Raw genomic sequence first — 21,183 nt, 5'->3', positions numbered from 1 at the left:
CTGGTCCTGGGCTTGAAATTAGGGCCTGTGTGCTGTCCCTTAGCATTGTCAATCAAGGCTGGCACTCTACCACTTGAGCCATACTTCTACTTGTGGCTTTTGGGTGGTAAATTGGAAATAAGAGTATCACAGACTTTCTGTCCCTGATGCATTCAAACCAAATTCCTCAGATCTTAGCCTTCTGAGTAGCTAAGGTTACCGACAGGAGCCACCAGCGCCCAGTCAGTACTTGTATTTTCTAAAAAGAAAACTTAGTAAAAACAACAGCATTTTAAGTTACTATTGGATTTGTAAATTAACCAGGGATTTGAAATTGTATTTCTCAAAGTACATTACATAAAAATCCATTTCTTTTGGTTCTCCTGGTCTTATCATAAAACTGATCAGTTTTAGACAAATAGGAATTTCTCTGCTCACAGTACATTAAATATAAATGCATTTCTTTTGGCTCTCTTGGTCTTATAATGAAACTGATCAGTTTTAGGAAAACAGGAATTTCTCTGCTCAGAGTTAATATGTAGCCATGGCTTCTTTCAAAAATAATCTAAAACTTGGCCCCCTTTTCTTTGGTTCCAGAATGGAGTGATAAAGTATTATAGAAGCTTATCAGCATTGTGAGCTTTTAGATTCTTTACTATTTTCACTCATCAGGGTGTATTTATTAGACAATTATGCCAAATTAAGTGAGAATTATGCTAATGATGTCAAGTTTTGAAAAACAGAGGCAGAAAACTGGTGATATCCCAAAATCCTTTAAAGTAAATAAATGGCAACACTTTTATAATTTCAGTCCTTTTGCTCTAAATATGTTATTATGAATGCAACATTAAAAACAAACATACAGTGTTGGGCCCTGGTGGCTCACACTCGAATCCTAGCTACTCAGGAGGCTGAGACCTGAGTATCATGGTTCAAAGACAGCCCAGGCAGGAAAGCACTTGAGTCTCTTATCTCTAATGAACCAGCAAAATCTAGAAGAGGAGGTGTGGCTCAAGTGGTAGAACACCAGCTAAGAGACAGTATCCAGTCCTGAGTTCAAGCCCCAGTCAGTATGAGTGTGCAAAAATGAAAATAAAATTGTATATGCTTAAGGAGCAAATGTATTTTGTGACCTTTGCTATTATTGACAATAAAGATTAGATTTACAAGGAACTGTCAGTGAGTTTTCCTAGATAGAATTTCTCCTGTTTAAACAACTCTCAGTTGGGACAATGGTAGCTATAATGTGGCCTAATACTAATAATTAAACAATACTTAGTTTTGGATAGGTAAGGAAAGATGAATCATCATTTGTTAATTATATAATTGGCTATGATAGCATTGTTGTATGTGTATACATATATATATATACATATATACAATCCTTAAAAGATCTAGATGGTAGGAGGAAAAGGCTGTAGCCTTGGCATTAAAATCATAAATTAGGTATCTAGTGCACATATTTAATTATCTGAGGTCTCTGGCATTTGGGCTAATCACTATGAGTCTCAAATCCTGTGTTTATGAAAGAGAATAGTAATGGTTGCAGTTCATAATACATAAAAGTCCTCAATATGTACTGTGGCAAAGTGTTTTCCTGTGATTCCTTCCCCTTTGCTATTTATATACACAAACATAAAAATTAATAAAATAGCTTGGCGCCATGGTTCACACCTGTAATCCTAGCTACTCAGGTGGCTGAGAACTGAGGATTGAAGTTTGAATCCAGACTGGGCAGGAAAGTCTATGAGACTCATATCTCCCATTAACAAGCAAAAAGTGGAAGCTGAGCTGTGGTTCAAGAGGTAGAGTGCTAGTTTTGAGCACTAAAAGCCTAGGGACAGTGCCCAAGCTCTAAGTTCAAGTCCCAGGACTTGCACCCGTGTGCGTGCACACACATACACACACATTATGTGACATACATGATATTTTTTAAAACTTGAGACATAGATGCCCATGGTATCTAGCCCCAACTATGAATTAACCTTTTAGAATTATTGCTTAATCTAAAAGGAAGGCAGCTATGGTAGTACACGCCTGTATTCCCAGCACTAAGGTACTGTTACATTTAAGCTGTTCCCCCAGCCCTTTCTTGCTTCAGTTATTTTTCACATAGAGTCTTGAATTTTTGCCCAGGATGGCCTGAAACCATATACCATTCTGCATAGCTGGGAGTACAGATGTGTGCCACAATACCTGGCCCTCACTTGATTTAGTTATTTATTTTTTTGGTCAGTCATGGTGCCTGAACTCTGGGCAGGTGCTGTCCCTCAGCTCTTCAGCTCAAGGCTAGCACTCTACCACTTGAGCCACAGTGCCACTTCCGTTTTTTTCTGCTTATGTGGTGCTGAGGAATCGAATCCAGTGCCTCAGGCAAGCACTCTACCACTGAGCCAACTTCCCAGCCCCCTCACTTGATTTTTAATTTTGAAAATTAAAACACAAATTTAAAACACAAGTAGACTATATCACTTAATTTCACTTAAAAGTGACTTTATGTCAGTATCTTTTGAAAACAATAAGTACCTAAACCAGAGTAATTATTATTGAGTATTTTAAACCTGATTATTATTTAAAAGGACAGATTGACACAGAATCCTTCCAAAGAGAAGTATTCCTGGGACTTGTAAAATATGTGTAATCCTCATGTCCATGTTTCTGATTATAGCACATTTCATTTTCCATAGTTTTATATTAGAAATAACTTTTCACACTGGAAAAAATGAATTATTGCTTCATCCTCAGTGTAGTTTTTCATTAAAAGTCTTCTATACATAAGCATATACTTTAGTAGGTAGACTTGAATTTTAAGGATGAAATTTACAAAGGGTCCAGGAGTTTGGTTGCTATTTTTTTTTTACAGAAGGTCTCCATTAAGACTCTTGGAAACTCTTATCTCCATTAGCTCAACCTCTGAGTTCAAGTTCAGGATAGGGACTGAGAGAGACAGACAGACAGACAGACAGACAGATGGACACAGAGACAGACCCAGAGCCACAGAAATACAGAGAGAGACAGAGACAGAGAGATGAATCCAATTGAGTCAATGCACATCACTTAGACCCTTTTCTCATTTGGATCCCCATCCTTCATGTCTAGAAGTGAGCTGTATTTGTACCTGATTCCAATTCACCTATCCAGCAAATATGGCAAATCCCCAGGGTTCATGGTTTCCTGCCCAATCCTGGACATCTGAACTCTCCCCTTCAGCATTGATCTTTCCTCTTGCAGGTAAAATCAGAAAAGATGGAGAGAAAAGCATGGTGGATCCCTTTCTCCCCGTCTGTGCCAGCCTGCCTCCAACCTGGTGATCGTTGACACCATTTGTGTGAAAGCCTTTTTAATTTTTTAATACATATATTTTTTTAACATTTTATACTAGATTTGACTAATTAACTCAATCCTGTAGCTTCTGCAAGACCCCTCAACTCCCTGGCAACCTAGTTCATAGATATTGTCTCTCCTCTTGAAACGTCTAAACATTCTTTGAGCAGAAAAAAACAATTGTTTTAAACAAAAACGATATAGCTTTACTAATACCTAAAAATAATGCCTAGTGAATTAACCCAGTACATCATATACTGGCCAAGTTACAAATCGTGTGTTTTCCTGTCCTGGTTTTCTTTGAAATTGTGTATCTCAGAAGTTAGCCCATTACCTGAAAAAAAAAAAAAGTATGAAGAGCCGGTGAAGTCTAAATAACACAAGAGGGTGAGCACTGAATGGGATTTTTGATTCCAAGCACAGGTAATAAGCTGTGTTGCTGTCAATTTCACCAATGCATGGCCATTTCCTATCCCTTCCCAGAAGTATGCAAGCACCAATAAACAACTGACCAGTCACTATGGCCCCCAAAGAGTCCTGGAACAACTCCTGGAATTGGGAAGTCAACACAGAGCATACATGGAACAATATGTATTCATAACAAACTTTCCATAGACTTGGCTCAGCCGTATTCAACATGTGTTCACATTAAAGTTAAACTAATTCCAGCTTTCTTGGATTGTCATTTGAGATCAAGATTAAAATTTTTATTGGAAGGACTGATGGATTGAAATAGGTTAGGTATTCAAACTGAAATTTATGCAACTCTTTCCGGGGCTTTTCAAATCACATTGCTTGAAAATGTTCTTATTTTCCTTCTTTTGGGCAGAGACACTTGCACTTAAAATTGTGTTTTCTCAAGAAACAACTTTGTCTTCTTTGATGGCTTTATTTGTAGGTACGGTATACTGTTTGGGTCTCCAGCAGCTCCATTTGTGGTTGGGAGAACTCTCAGGAAAGTTTTAAGGACTATGGCTTTGATTCTTCAATCATCACATATTTATGCGGTTTTTTTAAATAGTCTCTGCTTTTGAGATGTTACTTATATGTATATTTTATGTTTATAGTCTCAGTTGGAATCACAGAAGGAGCTCTTAAAGTTTGGACTTGAGATCTACATTAGTTTCCATTTTAAGATCATATTTAAAGATACAGGTTCATGCCAGTAATCCTAGCTAATTAGGAGGCTGAGACCTGAGGATCACCGTTCGAAGCCAGCCTGGCCAGGAAGCCTTGAGACTCTTATTTCCAATTAACCACCTAAAAGAAGGAAGTGGAGCTCTGGCTCAAGTGATAAAGCAGCAGCCTTAAGTGTAAAATCTAAGGGCCAGCCTCCAGGCCCTGAGTTCAAGTTCTAGTACCAGCATCCACACATAAAAAAATTAATTTTAAGATTTTCACATTTCTTTAAGCATCACCATGGATCTGCGCATGAGTCATATTTGTGCTCATAGTTTATATCTGAAATCGTACCACCCAGATCAGATAGGAAAAAAAAGAAAGATGGGAAAGAAAGAAGAATTATTTTAAAACAACAACTACATAGCAAAGGTAACTTGTACTAGGAAAGAGAGAAGATTTGTTTAAACAAACTGCAACAATGTCAATATGGACAATCACATAGTTTCATTGACCTCTTACCTCCTCCTTTGTCTTCTGTCTATTTTATATTTTATTATTTATTTATTTATTTATTTATTTTTTGGTTGGTCATGGGGCTTGAACTCTGGGCCTGGGCACTATCACTCAGCAGTTCAGCTCAAGGCAAGCGCTCTACCGCTTGAGCCACAGCACCACATCCGGTTTTCTAGTGGTTTATTGGAGATAAGAGTCTCACAAACTTTCCTGCCTGGGCTGGCTTTGAACTGTGATCCTCAGCTCTCAGCCTCCTCAGAAGCTAGGATTACAAGTGTGAGCCACCAGTGCCCCGCCTGTTTTCTGTCTAATTAGGATCTAAATTCACTTTTTAACAATGTCTAGGGTATATAAACTGCCAAACCCTATTACATGGTAGAAAGCTTTCACATTTAGCTTTATCTTAGTAGAAATTCAAACAATATGATAACACAACATGGATCTGTGTTGTATATCTTAGTAGAAAATCAAACAATAAGATAATACAACATGGATCTGCATTGTATAGCTGATCATAGAACCATTGTTTTAACCAATTTTTATGGCAAGAGCTGGTCTGCTATAATAAAAAGACTTTAATTGGCTTATTTTGGAAAAGGGACCACAAAACCACAGAAGAGATGATCACCCACTTTAGTAAAACTAAACAATAAATCATGAACTATGTCAATTCTCTTTTTCCATTGGTAACTCTTCAGGAAGTAATTAAAAGAAAAGTACTACGTTAAAACCAGTGTCAATTCTCTTTTTCCATTGGTAACTCTTCAGGAAGTAATTAAAAGAAAGCCTGGTTTTAGCACCAGTTTACAATCCGCAAGTCTTGTATTAAAAAAGTGGAATATGGCCAGGCATTTGTGGCTCACACCTGTAATCCTAGCTACTCAGGACACTGAGATCTGAGGATGGAGGTCCAAATCCAGACTGGGAAGGAAAATCATGAGATTCTTATCTCCAATTAGCCACCAAAAGTTGGAAGTAGAGCTGTGGCTCAACAAGGAGAAATCTAGCCTTGAGCACAAAAGCTCAGGTTCAGCCCCAAGCTCAGAATTCAAGCCCCAAGACTGGCACAAAAAATAAAATAAAATAAAAGGTTGTCCCCAAAAGACTAGTGGTTCGAAGGGATCTTTTCCATCAATGATTGTTGAGAATTCCAGATACAGCTGTTTAGAGGAAGAGAACATTAAAATCAGGGCTACCAATAAGTAATATCATTCACTTAAAAGATGCCAAGTGTTATTTACAACTTGTCTACATTGTGTTCACACTTGGAAGGTCTGAAATTCAAATCCACTCTTCCCTCTGAATTACTGAAAACATGAGCCTTGATTGTTGATAACAAAAAAAAGGCCAGCTTATAGTGTGTGATCGATCATTTGGAAAAGACTTTTTTCACTGTTTTCTCCCAAGTCTCTGAAGTCCTCTTCATTGACTACTTCAGTATTCCTAAAGAAAAATGGCCAAGTTGAAAAGTAATGGTATTTCTGAGAGTCCCAAACATTTTTCTTTCTAATGTGTGTATGTGTGTGTGTACATGCTTGCCAGTACTACACTTGAACTCAGTGCCTCAGTGCTGTCTCTTTGTTTTTCCCTGAAGACTAGCACTCTTCCACTTAGGCCACAGATCCACTTCTGGCTGTTTGGAGGTTAATTGGAGATAAGAGTTTCATAGACTTTCTTGCTTGGGCTGGTTTTGAACTGTGATCCTCAGATCTCAGCCTCCTTATTATCTTGTATTACAGACATGAGCCACTGGCACCCAGCCTAATTACTTTTTTAGTTACTTAATATAAAATGATGAACTGAGTAGACATTATATTTTAATTTCATTAATAAATAGGTTCTTTCTTTAAAAATAATAATAAAATAATTCAGAAAAGATTAACATTAATGAATTCAGAATTATATATTATTATTATCATCATCATTATTGACAGCTGATACCATGCATTGAACTCAAGACTTTGTGTTCTCACTCATCTTTCCTGCTCACAGCTGGTACTCTACCACTTGAGCCATGTCCCCAGTCCTGCTTTTTGCTGGTTAATTAGAGATGGAGTCTCACAGAGTGCTTCCTAGGTTAGCTTCAAACTGCAGTGCTCCAAGTCTCAGCTGCTTGAACAAATAGAATTACAGGTGTTAACCACCGGTACCTGGTTTTCATTATTTTATTTTCTACCACAAAACATTTCCCTACATTCTGAATTAAGAGTTGAGCAAGTCACATGAGCTGGTCTTCTTCTGGAAGACACGGAGGCACTAGCCTGGGCTCAACTCAGACCAGCTTGGCTCTGTGAGGGCAGTGTTTTATTTTTGCCACTATGAATCTTTGTATACAGGAAAGGACCTCATATTCTGGACTTTTTCTCTTCTCCATGAAATTTGACAGAAAACACTTCATTTCCCAATATTACTTCCTTTCAAGTGATAAAAGAGTCATAGAGTAGTTTGATAAGCAAATCCCTGGTAAGTTTTGATCACTACTAATAGTGAGGGAGCTGACACATCTAGAAAATTCTTATAGAAGAATAACAATAATATTGTTAATAGCTCCAGATGCCAGTCTCAAGCCTGTCATCTTAACTACTTAAGAGGCTGAAATCTGAGGATCACAGTTCAAAACTAACTTGGATAAGAAAGTCTGTGAGACTCTTATTGCCAATTAATTCCCCCCCCCAAAAAAAGCCAAGCTGTAAGTGGAACTGTGGCTCAAGGGGTAGAGTGCTAGCCTTGAACAACAATAAAAAGCTCAGTAAGAGCTCCCAGACCCTGAGTCCAAGCCCCAGGTCAAGAAATAATATTAGTAGTCCTAATAATAGTAGTCATAATAATAACAACAATAATGATAATCATAATACTGTTAATAGCTAAAGTTCACACGAGCTTTCTATGAGCAGGCCTGGCACTCAGTTATTTTTATCCTAACAATAACCCAGTAAGATCAATTTACATCACTCCTATTCTACAAAAGAGAAAATGAGAGCCTATAAATTTAAGAAGCTTGATCAAGATCACTGTGCATGCAGCATTTAGAGCCAAAGTGATTTCAAATGCTCTACTTATGTCCTACTTTTTCGACATTATATTTTTTCTTAGCTATTTTCTGTGAGGTATTTGTAGACAAGTGACTAACTGGATGGGAAAAAAAAAAACCTGGCACCAGCTGAAACATCACCAATCTTGCCACACAATGGTTTTAACAGACACTAATCAACCTCTTTTCATTTTGGCTCCTCCACTCTACCTTCTCTGACAATGAAAGATTTCCAGGCAAAGGGGAAAATGAATTATAGATCAGCATCTCATGGATAGAAGCTACTGAAGATCACTCAGCAAATATTTCTTAAGAACTCACTCTAGGGACTGGGGGTATGGCTCAAGTGTGAAGCACCAGCCATGAGATAGAAAGCTGAATGAGAATGCTTAAGGTCCCAGTTCAAGCCCCAGTGCTAGGATAACAAAGACAACAAAGCAAAGCAAAGCAGTATAGCCAAAACATCAGAGAACAAAAAAAAGCAAATGGAATTATAGAATTATGCTCAATGGCAAAACACATCAAAGAGTGGACTACTAAATAAACCAGTTATGTTTACGATGTCCCAAACAAATGAAGACGTTAAACATAAGGAACAAGTACACTAAAAATATCTGATCATTGTGTAATAATCATTTGAAACTCTTCAGAGAGTAACTGCAAGAAATGACATAACCTTGGGTGGTTAAAGACTAATCTATAGCAATTTGTTTCAAATTCTCTTTCACTTGTCTGAATGTCACATCTCCATGTGCAGAAAAGTATCTGAATGCATGTATTATGGGAGTTTGTCTTCTCTGTAACATTGTTTCTTCTACTTGTTAACACTAATTTTCATTCTAATATTGCAGTAGTATACTCAGGATTTGGCTTAGGAGGATATTTGCTGTAAGTGATGAACTTCTTATTTCTGATGAACAATCTACATTGTATTACAATGTGGTTATTTGCACTTGAAAAAATGAAATATATTCTCTGAAGATGAGATGTACTGTTATTTATGTGTCTATGTTTACTTAACCTCGAAGTATAAGTACATTGTTAGAGATGATGACTCTACAAGTTTATTTAGCTCTCCTGTTTTCATAGGGAAATATTTCCAAATAATAAAATCTACTACCATCAGTGGGTGTGTCTTGTGTTATTAGCTCGTGATGCTATATTTGTGGATCTGTAAACACCTTTCCTACTTGGGTCTAGTCACAGGAAATTACAAATACATGGATATTTCCTCTGCTGTTGAGAAAAACCAAAGCCCACGTGGGCAGAAAGTTATTCAAGCTAAGCAAGTCATCTAATAGAAAATCATGAAAGTTCTTATAGGAGAATAACAGTAATATTATCAATTGTTAAAATTTACCTAGGGCTTTCTATATGCAGCTTTAACACTCCATTCTTTAACGATGTTATTTTCATCCCAGTAACGGCCCAGATAGATCAATTTGCACCACACCTATTTTACAAATGAGAAAGCAAGTGCTTAATATATTTAAGAAGCTTACCAAAGTTAAACAGCATTTGTGGTTTAATCTCTGAGTTGACCATCATTTTCTACATGTTATATAAATGCAAACCTTTATTTTCATGTTATATTTATTGCTTTAAAGTAATATGGAATTTTACTACCCCAAAGGATCCATAAAATGGTGCCCAGAAATTTCTATTCTAAGTAAAATACATTACCTACATTATCATTAGGGTTAACATTTTATATATCGCATTAAAGTTTATAAGAAAGTATTGATTTTATTTGGGGGGCATAGAATGGAACTTCTTTTTTTTTGTCAGTCGTGGGGCTTGAACTCTGGGCCTGGGCGCTGTCCCTCAGCTCTTCAGCTCAAGGCAAGCACTCTACTACTTGAGCTACAGCGCCACTTCCGGTTTTCTGGTGGTTTATTGGAGATAGGAGTCTCACGGTCTCTCCTGCCCGGGCTAGCTTTGAACCGAGATCCTCAGATCTCAGCCTCCTGAGTAGCTAGGATTACAGGCATGAGCCACCAGCGCCCGGCTTAGAATGGAACTTTTGACCAAGTGTTCTCATCCCTTGACTAAATTTGCCTCATAACATCCATCAAGTGTTCTTTAAATCTCACTATGCTACCATCTGTGTTAGGCTTTGGTGCATTTTTTGATTCAGAGAATATTGTGTGTATCCCAAACTAAAATGCTGTTTTTTAACAACAATATTTATCTCCTTCTTCATAACTCAGTGGAACCTCCAAATGATATTATCATCACTTTGTGTGTGTGTGTGTGTGTGTGTGTGTGTGTGTGTGTGTGTGTATACCAGTCCTGGAGCTGGAACTCGGGGCCTAGGCACTATCCCTGAGCTTTTCTGTTTAAGGCTAGTGCCCTACCACTTTGAATCACGGCTCTTCTTCTAGCTTTTGTGGGTGCTTATTTGCAGGCAAGAGTCTCACGGAATTTCCTGCCCAGTCTGGCTTCGAACTGTGATCTTCAGATCTCAGCCTCCTGGCTAGCTAGGATTACAGGAGTGAGCCACCGGTGTCCAGCTTATTATCATTTCTAATAGCCCCTACTTAATGGAAATGCAGCAACATTCAGTATGATGTACAAATGTTGGTTAAATTAATTGCAAGTGGGGACATGTAATTGTATACAATGTACTAGATGAGATTTATTGATTCATTACCTAAATTTTCATTCCAGGTCCCCCAGGTCCCCCAGGTGGTCTGAGAATAGAAGACATCAGAGCCACTTCTGTGGCACTTACTTGGAGCCGTGGTTCAGACAATCACAGTCCTATCTCTAAGTACACTATCCAGACAAAGACCATTCTTTCAGATGACTGGAAAGATGCAAAAACAGGTGAGCTCTGTGTATGTGTGTGTGTGTGTGTGTGTGTGTGTGCACGAGCGCGCATGCATGCGTGCGTGCACACGCACTCATGGGGAAATTTTAATAATAATAAAACAGCTTAAAGCCAGGCATGGGTGGCTCATCCCTGTAATCCTAGTTTACTCAGGAGGCTGAGATCTGAGGTTCACAGGTCAAAGTCAGACTGGGCAGGAAAGTCTGTGAGACACTTATCTCCAATGAACCACTAGACAATCACAATCAGAAGTGGAGCTGTGGTTCAAAGTGGTAGAGCACTAGCCTTGAGCAGAAAAGCCCAAGGACAGTGCCCAGGACCTGAGTTCAAGCTTTGTGACCAACAAAAAGAAACAAACAAATACATAACAGCTTAGAGGATGTTGGTAGCTCATGCCTGTAATGAGCTACTTGAGGCTGATATATTTGAGAGGATTGCTGTTTGAGGCCAGCCCAGGCAAAAAGTTTGAGAGACCTCATCACAACCATTTACTGGGTATAGTGGTGCGGGCCTGTTATCCCAGCTACAGGAGAGCATGAGAACAGGAAGACTAGGTGATGAAGTTCAGTAGCCCTATTTCAATATATAAAGCTGAGCCCAGGCTAAAGTAAGACCCTATTTCAAAAATAATGAGCAAAAAAATAGGGTGGGGGCATGGCTGAGGCAGTACAGCATCTGCACCAGAGGCACAAAGCCCAGAGTTCAAACCCCAGTTCTGCTAAACAAAACAAACAAATGGGAAACAAATAAATAGCAACCTGGAGATTTTCTTTTTTACAATGTAGTTACCTATTTTGAAATGCTTTCTTTCTCAAAACATTTATATTTCCTCTTCCAGTCCTTTAGTTGTAAACAAAATGACAGAGAATTTGTGAAATGATGTATGTACTATTGGCATAGAAATCTAACATCCTCCCATACTTTTAAAACGTCTTTAGATTATATATAATACCTAATGAAATCTAGATGCTATGTAAAAAGTTGTTATACTGTATAGTTCAGGGAATAATAACAAGGAAAAGATTTGTATATGTTCAGTACAGATGCAACAGCCCTTTTTTTCTAAGTATTTTCAATTTGCAGTTGGTTTTATACGTGGAAGCAGACCTCATATGAACACAGGGGGCATGTGTAATATAGTTTTCTGCAATTGCTTCTAAATAATTTACGAGAAGAAAGAAGAAATGTGTCTAATTTCTATTACTTGTGCTCCTGATTTCCTCCATGCTGTTTCAGGTTACTGTCTAGCTGAAGAACTTCCTTTAGTATGTATCTTGTAAGACAAAACTGCTAGGAACAAATTCTCTGTGTGTTTTTTCAGTTTTGCCTTTACTTTTAAAATGTAGTGGTTTGTGTGTGGGGTGTGTGTGTGTGTGTGTGTGTGTGTGTACCATGGCTTGAATTTGGGGTCTTGCACCCTCACTTGGCTTGCTTGCTCAGGCCTGGTGCTATAGTACTTGACTCATATTTCCAGCCCAGTTTTTGGTTGGTTATTTTGGAGGTGGAGTCTTAAGGACTTTTTTCCCCTGGTTTGACTTGGAACTTGGATTTCTCTGTATCTCAGCTTCCGAATAGTTAGGATAACAGTTACAAGCTACCAGCACCTAGCTTAAAATGTAGCTGTATATGATATAGCATTTGTGGCTGACAAATTGTTTTTTGTTTTTTAAAGTTTTGAATATGTTAGCTTAGATTCTCTTTATTGTATCAGGGTAAAAATATTTTTCTTCTAACCTCAGTTTTTTTTAATGGTGTTTGAAAGTCTCTTTATATTTACCAATATATTTCTTTCTGGGAATTCCATTCCTTCCTGTAAAACTCGATTTCTTTCTAGCTGAATTCCCATAGTGAAGAACTTTTTTCTAGTATAATTCTCATAAGTGAAACACTTCTTATAATACCTTCAGATGCTTGAGTTTCTAAATCTTCAGATTTAGTCTATCAGAATATATCTTTAATTTCATACTTAGGTGTTGTGTTTGTTGGGTATAAATACAAAGTTGTTTTGTCTTACTTTGAACACCTTAAGAACATTGTTAATTTAGGGTTTTACTTCTTTTTGGGGGGGGTCATCATTACTTTGTTATTGTTTTTGCCTGACTACTCCCTGATGCTAAATCAGCTGTGTTTTACCTTATTTCCTTCTACTAATTGGTCCATTTGCCCTGGCTGCTTTCAAAATTCATCTATGTAGGTTTTGTTTTGTTTTCTGGCTTAACAAGAATGGGAGTTTTCTGGCTCCTTGTATTCTCAGATTGCCTTCCTCACCTTGGGAAATATCTCAAGGATTATCGCTTCAAATGACCTCACTTCCCTCTCTCCCCACTTTCTGCCCTCCCTCAACTCGTAGCTTAGATTGTTTCTATTGTTCCAACATCTGGGACTACAGCAACATTTCCTCACTTCTATGCAAGTCATGAGATTTATCCCCCTGTGTTTCTTCACAAATTCATCTGTAGTGAGCTTTGGGGGAAAAAAAAGTGGGGGAAGCTGAAAGTGGCACTGTGGTTCAAGTGGTAGAGCGCTAGCCTTGAGCTGAAGAGCTGAGGGACAGCGCCCAGGCCCAGAGTTCAGGCCCCACGACCAACAACAACAATAAAAAGTGTGTGTGTGGGGGGGGGGTATTTTACTGGTTATCTGTGTGTTCTTTTAGTTAATATACAAAAGAGGAGTTTTCTTGTGACTGCATTTTCAGTGAAGTGAAAAGAAGCACTATCCTTTTTCATCTTTACCAAATTGACAAGTGGAAACAATGAAAACTCTTGGGGCCTATTGTAGAATATTTTTTTTGTTACCTTTATTCCATTCTCCATTTTTTTCCTTCCTCCCTTGTCTCTTCCGTTCTTCCTCCCTTCTCTGCTTTCTCTCTCCCTCCTTCTCCCTTCCTTCCTTCTTCCTTTCTTTCCTCTCTTCCATCCTTCTTTCTTTCCTTCATCCTCCCTCTCTCCCTCCCAGCGTCCCTCTTTTCTTCTCTCCTTCCCTTTCGCCCTTTATTCCCCTTCTTCATCTCTTCCTTTCTTGTTCCTTTTCTTCCTTCCTCCTTCTTTTCCTTCTCCACTTTTCTCCCTCAGTTCCTTCCTTCCTTCTTTCCTTCCTATCTCCTTTCTTTGCCTTTCTGTGGCTTTACTTTCTATCATTCTTACTCCAAGCATGAACTTGTGGATATTTTTGAGGCCATATTCAGATTTCCTATGCAAACAGGTCAATAAATCCCCTATGCTGAGATGCCAGTGCCCAGCTTACTTCTTTTCTGCTATAAAGCACCAACCCCAGGCTGTAGCTCCTTCCTGTGCCTTCCTAGATTGTCGATCTACTTTTAAGGCTGGGTCCTGGGCTTGTAGACAAAGTGAGTAGTGTTAGAGCCAGTGAGATGCCTTGAAATGCCCATTTCCAGTCTTTTTTTTAATTTATATTTTATTATGAAAATACTGTACAATTACATGGGCAAGATAATGTGTACATTTCTTATCAAGCATTGTAGCCTCCTCCTTTGTTTCCCCTTCCCATCCCTTCCCAGCCTCCCCCTGCCTCCCCACCCAATCCTTCCCCCCACCCCACCAAAGTTGTAAAGTTCATTTTCGACATGACAACTTGTACTTCTCATTGTTGCAACGGGTCCACCTGTATCCTTATTTAAGCGACTTGTTTTTCCCCTTCCCCTCCGCAAATTGTACCGACATCAAATACAGTGAAAGCAGGGGTTATACTGTGGGGGAGGGACATACAAAGCAACAAAGAAATAATCTTATAAATGTGTTAGAAACAATTGCATGAAAGAAAAAAAAAACATTTGAATACATACCTTAGGATTCATTTTCCTAAGAACTCTAATAACAACAGATGCTGGAGGGGATGTGGCCAGAAAGGACAGTGACAGTGTAAACTTGTTCAACCACTTTGGAAAGCAGTATGAAGGTTCCTCAAAAGACTTCACATAGAGCTCCCCTATGACCCAGCTATCCTACTTTTGGGCATTTACCCAAATGTTTACAAACAAGACCACACTAAAGCTACCAGCACAACTATGTTTATTGCAGCATTATTTACCATAGCTAAGATATGGAACCAACCCAGATGCCCTTCAGTAGATGAATGGATCAAGAAAATGTGGTATATATACACAATGGAATTCTATGCTTCCATCAGAAAGAATGACATTGCCACATTTGTTAGGAAATGGAAAGACTTGGAAAAAATTATATTAAGTGAAGTAAGCCAAGCCCAAAGAAACAGAGTTCCCATTTCCAGTCTTAAACACAGCCCTGCTGTTCTAATTGGAGCAAGTGAGTGGTGGTTCTTCCTAGACACTTGTAAATGTTTAGCTTTTAGATTGAGGTAGAAGATTCTAATTATTACAGTGGCTGGTGTTATGCTTAAAGCAATCTGTGTTTTCATCTCACAGTTATTCTAGCTGTTTCTGAAATGGCTCCAACACAGACAGTGTATCTGCAGGCCAAACACTGTAGCACAGCTTCCAGGCTACTATAAGTTTTTCGGGCTTAGGATGCATATGATCCTTGCTTCTCTTTTCTTCAAAACAAAGTCACAAACTTTATTCTGAGTTCTACAGGCTCCAGGTATTAATTTGTAAGTACAGCTGTTTTGTACCCGTGGTTGATGTATTTTTTTTTTCTCTTTGCTGTACTGAGGTTTGAAGTCAGGGTCTAATGTTTGCCAGGCGAGGGTTGTAATACTTGAGCCATACCCTTCAGAACACTGTCCCTTAGCTTTTTCATTCAAAGCTGGTGCTCCACCACTGGTGTGACAGCTCCACTTCTAGCTTTTTGAAGGTTAATTGGAGGTAAGAGTCTCACAGACTTTGCTACCCAGGCTGACATTGAACTGCAATCTTCACATCTCAGCTTCCTGAGCAGCTAGGATTACAGGTATGAGCTACCAACACCTGGCTCTAAATTGAAAGTTCTTAAAAGGTCTTTGTCTAAAGTACTCCAGTAAGGAGAATGGTTTTTTGCTTTATATAATTTTTGCATGAATTTATATTTCAACTAAAGCACAACTTAAATACCTATCTAGGAATACACATGACATTTCTGTTTCTTTTTATTAGAGAAATGCCTGTGACAAGTATTATACAGTTTTGATCTGATTTTCCTTGTTAAGATCATTTGCAAAAAAAAATGGCCTAACTCTAATATTGACCCAGTTAAAACTCAGGTACGAAAGACCCAAAACCTAATCTTTTAGGGCTGTCTCTGGAGTGCAGAGCATTCTAGACTCTTCCTGACTTCAGGAAGAGCATATAGGCTAGGAGGAACTTGGCTGAAGAGAAAGGACACAAAGTCCCTTTTCTAACCATTCTTTTGCCTTTGGCATGGGACATAAATCTGCTGTGCAAACCAAGCTGATTGCTGGGATCAGATCTGTTCCCATCCTATCTGTGTGGGTGGTTTTGGAGAAGAAACAACAACAATACGAGATGTATGAGGACACTGAGGACTCAGAGAGAAACAACTACAAATATGTGTTGGAGACGAACCGTGTTCAAACAAGCAAATGAAGTAACAATGAAGGAAAGAACTAACAAAGGATCCGCTCACAGTGGAAAGAAGTAGAAGTAGGCTTAAGAGGATGAGGAGGACTACCCTTCACTCTAGGTAGATCAGAGTCACTTCAGGATTAATACAGGCCTACCAGCCAGACTGAGTATTTTGTGGTCAAGTGGGATTAAGTAGGCCTTCCTTCCTTACCAGTAGCCTGCCAGATTGAGAGATGATGGAGAACACAACATGATGGCCACATACAAGCTAGTGCTTCAACAGAAACCTTATTGATTCTAAATCAATAAAGAATATTAGATTCATCTTTTATGTATATACTTTTGACAAAAATCCATTAAGTGCTTCAATGTGAAAACCATTGTGCTACACATGCACTAAGCTGTGCCGATTTACCAATAAGAGAATAAGAAATGGAAGAAGCATGTGCACATTCACATTGACAGACAGAAAGACACAAGCAGGGAGGAAGGAGAAATGTTTTGAGTGAAGGTCTGATATAGATAAATCCAGTGGCGGAGTTCTGGTTGTAATGATGATACAGGCTATTTGGTTTAACATCAGAGCTGGGAAAATTGTCAAGGAAGGAAAGATTTGCTTTCAAATCTCCTTGTGATATGGTTTGAGTCCCCAGAAGAAAGGGGTCAGGGGAAGATGAAAAGTGGCAGAAAGGGTAAATATGATGGGGTACATTGTAAGCAAGTATGCATATGTCAAAATAAAATCACCTGCCAGGCTCTGGTGGCTCATACCTATTATCCTAACTCAGGAGGCTAAGATCTGAGGATTGGAACTTGAAGCCAGCTCAAATAGCAACATCCGGAAGACTCTTACCTCCAATTAACCACCACCAAAACTAATTTTTAAAAAGACTGGAGGTGTGAAGTCAAAGCAGACACTCTGAAAACATTACAGGATAGACTAAGAGAAACTCTAGGGCTCCTTGGCACAGGCCACAATTTTCTTATAGAGACCCAGAAACACAACAAAGAAAGGTTGGACAAATAGGATTGCATGAAGTTGCAGAGCTTCTGCATGGCAAAGGACATAGCTAGCAAGATCAATAGAAAGCCCATGGATTGGGAGAAGATCTTCACTAACCATACAATGGACAAAGGTCTCATATCTAAAATATACTTGGAACTCAAAAAATTAAATACCCCAACAACAAATATGCAAAGAAACAACTGCCCGATTAATAAGTAGGTAAAGACTTAAAGAGAAACTTCTCTGAAGAGGAAATAAGAATGGCCAATAGACACATGAAGAAATGCTCAACCTCTCTAGCCATAAAAGAAATGCAAATCAAAACATTGAGATTCCACCTCACCCCAGTTAGAATAGCTATAATCAAGAAATCTAATAATAACAGATGCTGGAGGGGATGTGGCCAAAAGGGAACCCTACTACATTGTTGATGGGAGTGTAAACTTGTTCAATCACTTTGGAAAGCAGAATGGAGGTTCCTCCAAAGACTCCACATAGAGCTCCCCTATGATCCAGCAATCCCACTTTTGGGCATTTACCCAAATAATCACAAGCAAGACCATAATAAAGCTACCAGCACAACTATGTTTATCGCAGCATTATTACCATAGCTAGATATGGAACCAACCCAGATGCCTCCCAGTAGATGAATGCATCAAGAAAATGTGATACACACACACACACACACACACACACACACACACACACACACACACACACACACACACACTGGAATTCTATGCCTCCATCAGAAATAATGACACTGCCCCATATGTTAGAAAATGGAAAGATTTGGAAAAAATTATATTAAGTGAAGTAAGCCAGGCCCAAAGAAACATAGGTCCCATGGTTTCCCTTATTTGCAATAACTAGCATATATCTAGAACAAGCAGAAAAGCTCAAAGCTACATATGACCATATAAGATGATATTAAGTGAAATGAACCCAAGGCTAGTACCCTACCACTTGAGCTACAGCACCACTTCTGGTTTTCTAGTGGCTTATTGGAGATAGGAGTCTCACGGACTTTCCTGCCCGGGCTGGCTTTGAACTGCGATGCTCAGATCTCAGTCTCCCAAGTAGCTAGGATTACAGGTGTGAGCCACCAGTGCCCAGCTTTGTATTTATAATTTACTATGTGATTTTTTTTTGTTTCTTTTTTATGGTCCTCCCCAAGGTATAACCCCTGTTTTCACTGTACTTGATTCCACTGTCCTGCATCTTGTATATACATTTTTTCTAATTTGTGGAGTGGAAGGGAAAAAAACAAAATGTTTAAATAGGGATACAGCCAACTTCAGGTGCAGGGGATGGGGGGAAGAGGTTGGGGATGTGGGGAGGGAAGTGATGGTAGGGGAAAAACAAAGGAGGGGTAACAATGCTCAACAGGAAATGTACTCATTACCTTTCTCATGTAACTGTAACCCCTCTGTACAGTATCTTTACAATAAAAATATATATTTAAAAAAAAAGACTGGAGGTAGAACTCTCACTTAAGTGGATGAGTACCAGCTGTGAGCAAAAAAGTCAATGCCTAGCCCTGAGTTCAAGCCCCAGTACCAGTACAGCTCCCTCTGACACACACGCACACAGAAACACCTTTTTACAATTAAATAGGTAGAAGAATCGCATTTAATTAGATAGATAGATAGACACACCTATTACCTGTTAGTTGGTTTTTGCTGAGTTATTTATTTTTTCTTTTTATTATCTTTTTTTTTTTTGGTGCCCATCCTGGGGTTTAAACACAGGGTCTGGGAGCTGTCCTTAGCTTTATTGCTCAAAGCTAGTACTCCACCACTTGAGCCACATTGGTAGTTTATTGGAAATAAGAGTCTCACAGTGCTGGGTGCCAGTGACTCATGCCTATAATCCTAGCTACTCAGGAGGCTGAGATCTGAGGATCATGGTTCAAAGCCAGCTGTGGTTCAAAGGACAAGCCGTGAGATTCTTATCTCTAATAAATGATTCAGAAAACTGGAGTGACACAGTGGCTCAAGTGGTAGAGCACTAACCTTGAGCTGAAGTGCTGAGGGACAGTGTTTAGGCCCAGAGTTGAAGCCCCATGACCACCAACAACAACAATAGAGTCTCACAGACTTTTTTTCTGCTCAGGCTGGCTTCAAAGTGCAATCTTCAGATCTCAGCCTCCTGAATAACCAAGATTACAGGCGTGAGCCACCAGTGCTCCGTTTGATGAGCTATTTGTAATTCTTAAACAGATGGTTTTAGTGAGAGGTATTACTATCTCCCAAAGCATGTTTGTCTTATATATTTATGATTTCATAGCACTGATGCTAACATAAAAAAGTGATTAAGATTGGTTTTGTTTGAAACAGAGCAGATTTTAAGCTATTAGTAGACCTGATAGGAAATGGTATTACTTTATACATTTCAAATTCTTTCTTTACTCATTTAGAAGTTACATTCTGGAAGTTCATTTTCTTTTTCTTTTTTTAATTATGAACAAAGTTGTTGTTGTTGTTGTTTTGGTATTAACTCTACTCTGGTAAAAGTAAAAGAAAGCTCATGAAGGAACTGATTTCTTGATATGCATTTCTGGGCCTAAAGTTTCTCACTTAAGACTGTCTTCTCAAGATGGTAATTCCCAAGGCTCTTTGCTTAATTTTCTTCCTTTCTTCATCTCAGTCATTAAAATTAAAGCCCCGAGTTCTTACTGGAAGTACAACTCCTAACCAAAAGTGATTATAGTTGACCTCTCCTGTCTTATCTCCCATTCCCTGTGGTCAAGTATGATTTTTCTATTCATAATATAACCAGATCCCTGATGAATTCTCTGATATTTTCATATGGGATCCTCTCACATGCCTGAATTCAGTCTGTCACCTACAGTCCCCTGTTCCACAGCTGGTTCTTTCTGTCCCAACCCAGTGATACATGTTCACACATGCTAGCTGTTCAGCTGCTTGGAAGAGTCCCAATGGGGCCTTGGCCACCAAGAGAACCCCAGATCTTTGCCAAGATGTGTTATTTGGAGTGCTTCTAGCATGTCCTTTCTTCAAGTGCTTAAATGGTACTGAAGTTTTGCAGCACAGGAAACAAGAAACAGGATCCTACTGTATCTTTGAGACTTCTATAAAACCTTCTTACTCAGACCCTCCAACCCACCCAGTGACAGATCATTCTTATCAGTTCCTTCTTTTAAGCCTCTGCATTGGTTTCCTAGGGCTACTGGAACAAATTTCTACAAGTTTTTATAAATCTAGCCAATGCTAGTTTCTGGTGACGCCAGATGTTCTCTGTCTGACTACATCAGTTTATTGTCAGCCTTGTTTCCATACAGGGCTCAGTTTTGTTAAAAAGTATACACTGGGGTGGGGATGGGAAGGTGCCATACTTAGAGACACAGCCATCAGATATGGTGATATGTTTCTCCTTTTCTCCATGTGACTGGATAAAGATCCACAATTTAACATTCATTATTCCATTTACTTAAAAGGGAAGTTCCCCTCTGTATGACCTAAAATCAGACTCTGATTTTTGTGTGAGGGAAAGGATGGAAGAGATAGGAGATAATGAGGCAGAGTGAAAATCAAGGGGAAGATTTTTTAATAAAAAATACATGTCAGATGAATAGAACAAAACCATTTTTAAAAAAAGAATAGAAAGATGTACAATTAGAGTCCAGAAGAGTAAAACTCAGAGCAGGATGAGAATGATCTAAGCTATCAGGGAATGTGTCTAAAAGTAGAAAATGGGGCCCTGAAATGCTTTGCATTTATTATGGCAATGAGTAAACATCTTTTAAAATTGGATATTCATGATTTGCATAACCAGATAAAAAATTCCATGAATATTAACATAATGAATCATAGACAAGCCCAAAGGAATAAGTTTTCCAAATAAGTAGTGCGGCA

General features: G+C 38.7%; 1 protein-coding gene across 2 annotated transcripts in view; it reads left to right on the top strand.

The window, feature by feature from the left end:
• Positions 1-21,183, top strand: part of Cntn1 (contactin 1) — a 122,761-nt gene that overhangs the window by 54,564 nt on the left and 47,014 nt on the right. Inside the window, exon 15 of one of the 2 annotated variants that reach the window (XM_013018742.1) lies at positions 10,640-10,798. In XM_013018742.1, the coding sequence (XP_012874196.1) occupies positions 10,640-10,798 (159 nt within the window). Of the gene's footprint in view, positions 1-3,210; positions 3,291-10,639; positions 10,799-21,183 lie in introns of those variants that run through there. The other variant, XM_013018743.1, reaches the window with a different exon arrangement.

This window comes from Dipodomys ordii, unplaced genomic scaffold (assembly GCF_000151885.1).
Source record: "Dipodomys ordii isolate 6190 unplaced genomic scaffold, Dord_2.0 Scaffold42, whole genome shotgun sequence".
NCBI lineage: Eukaryota > Metazoa > Chordata > Mammalia > Rodentia > Heteromyidae > Dipodomys > Dipodomys ordii.
The sequence above is the reverse complement of the archived record's forward strand: the minus strand, read 5'-3'. Positions and strand labels throughout refer to the sequence as shown.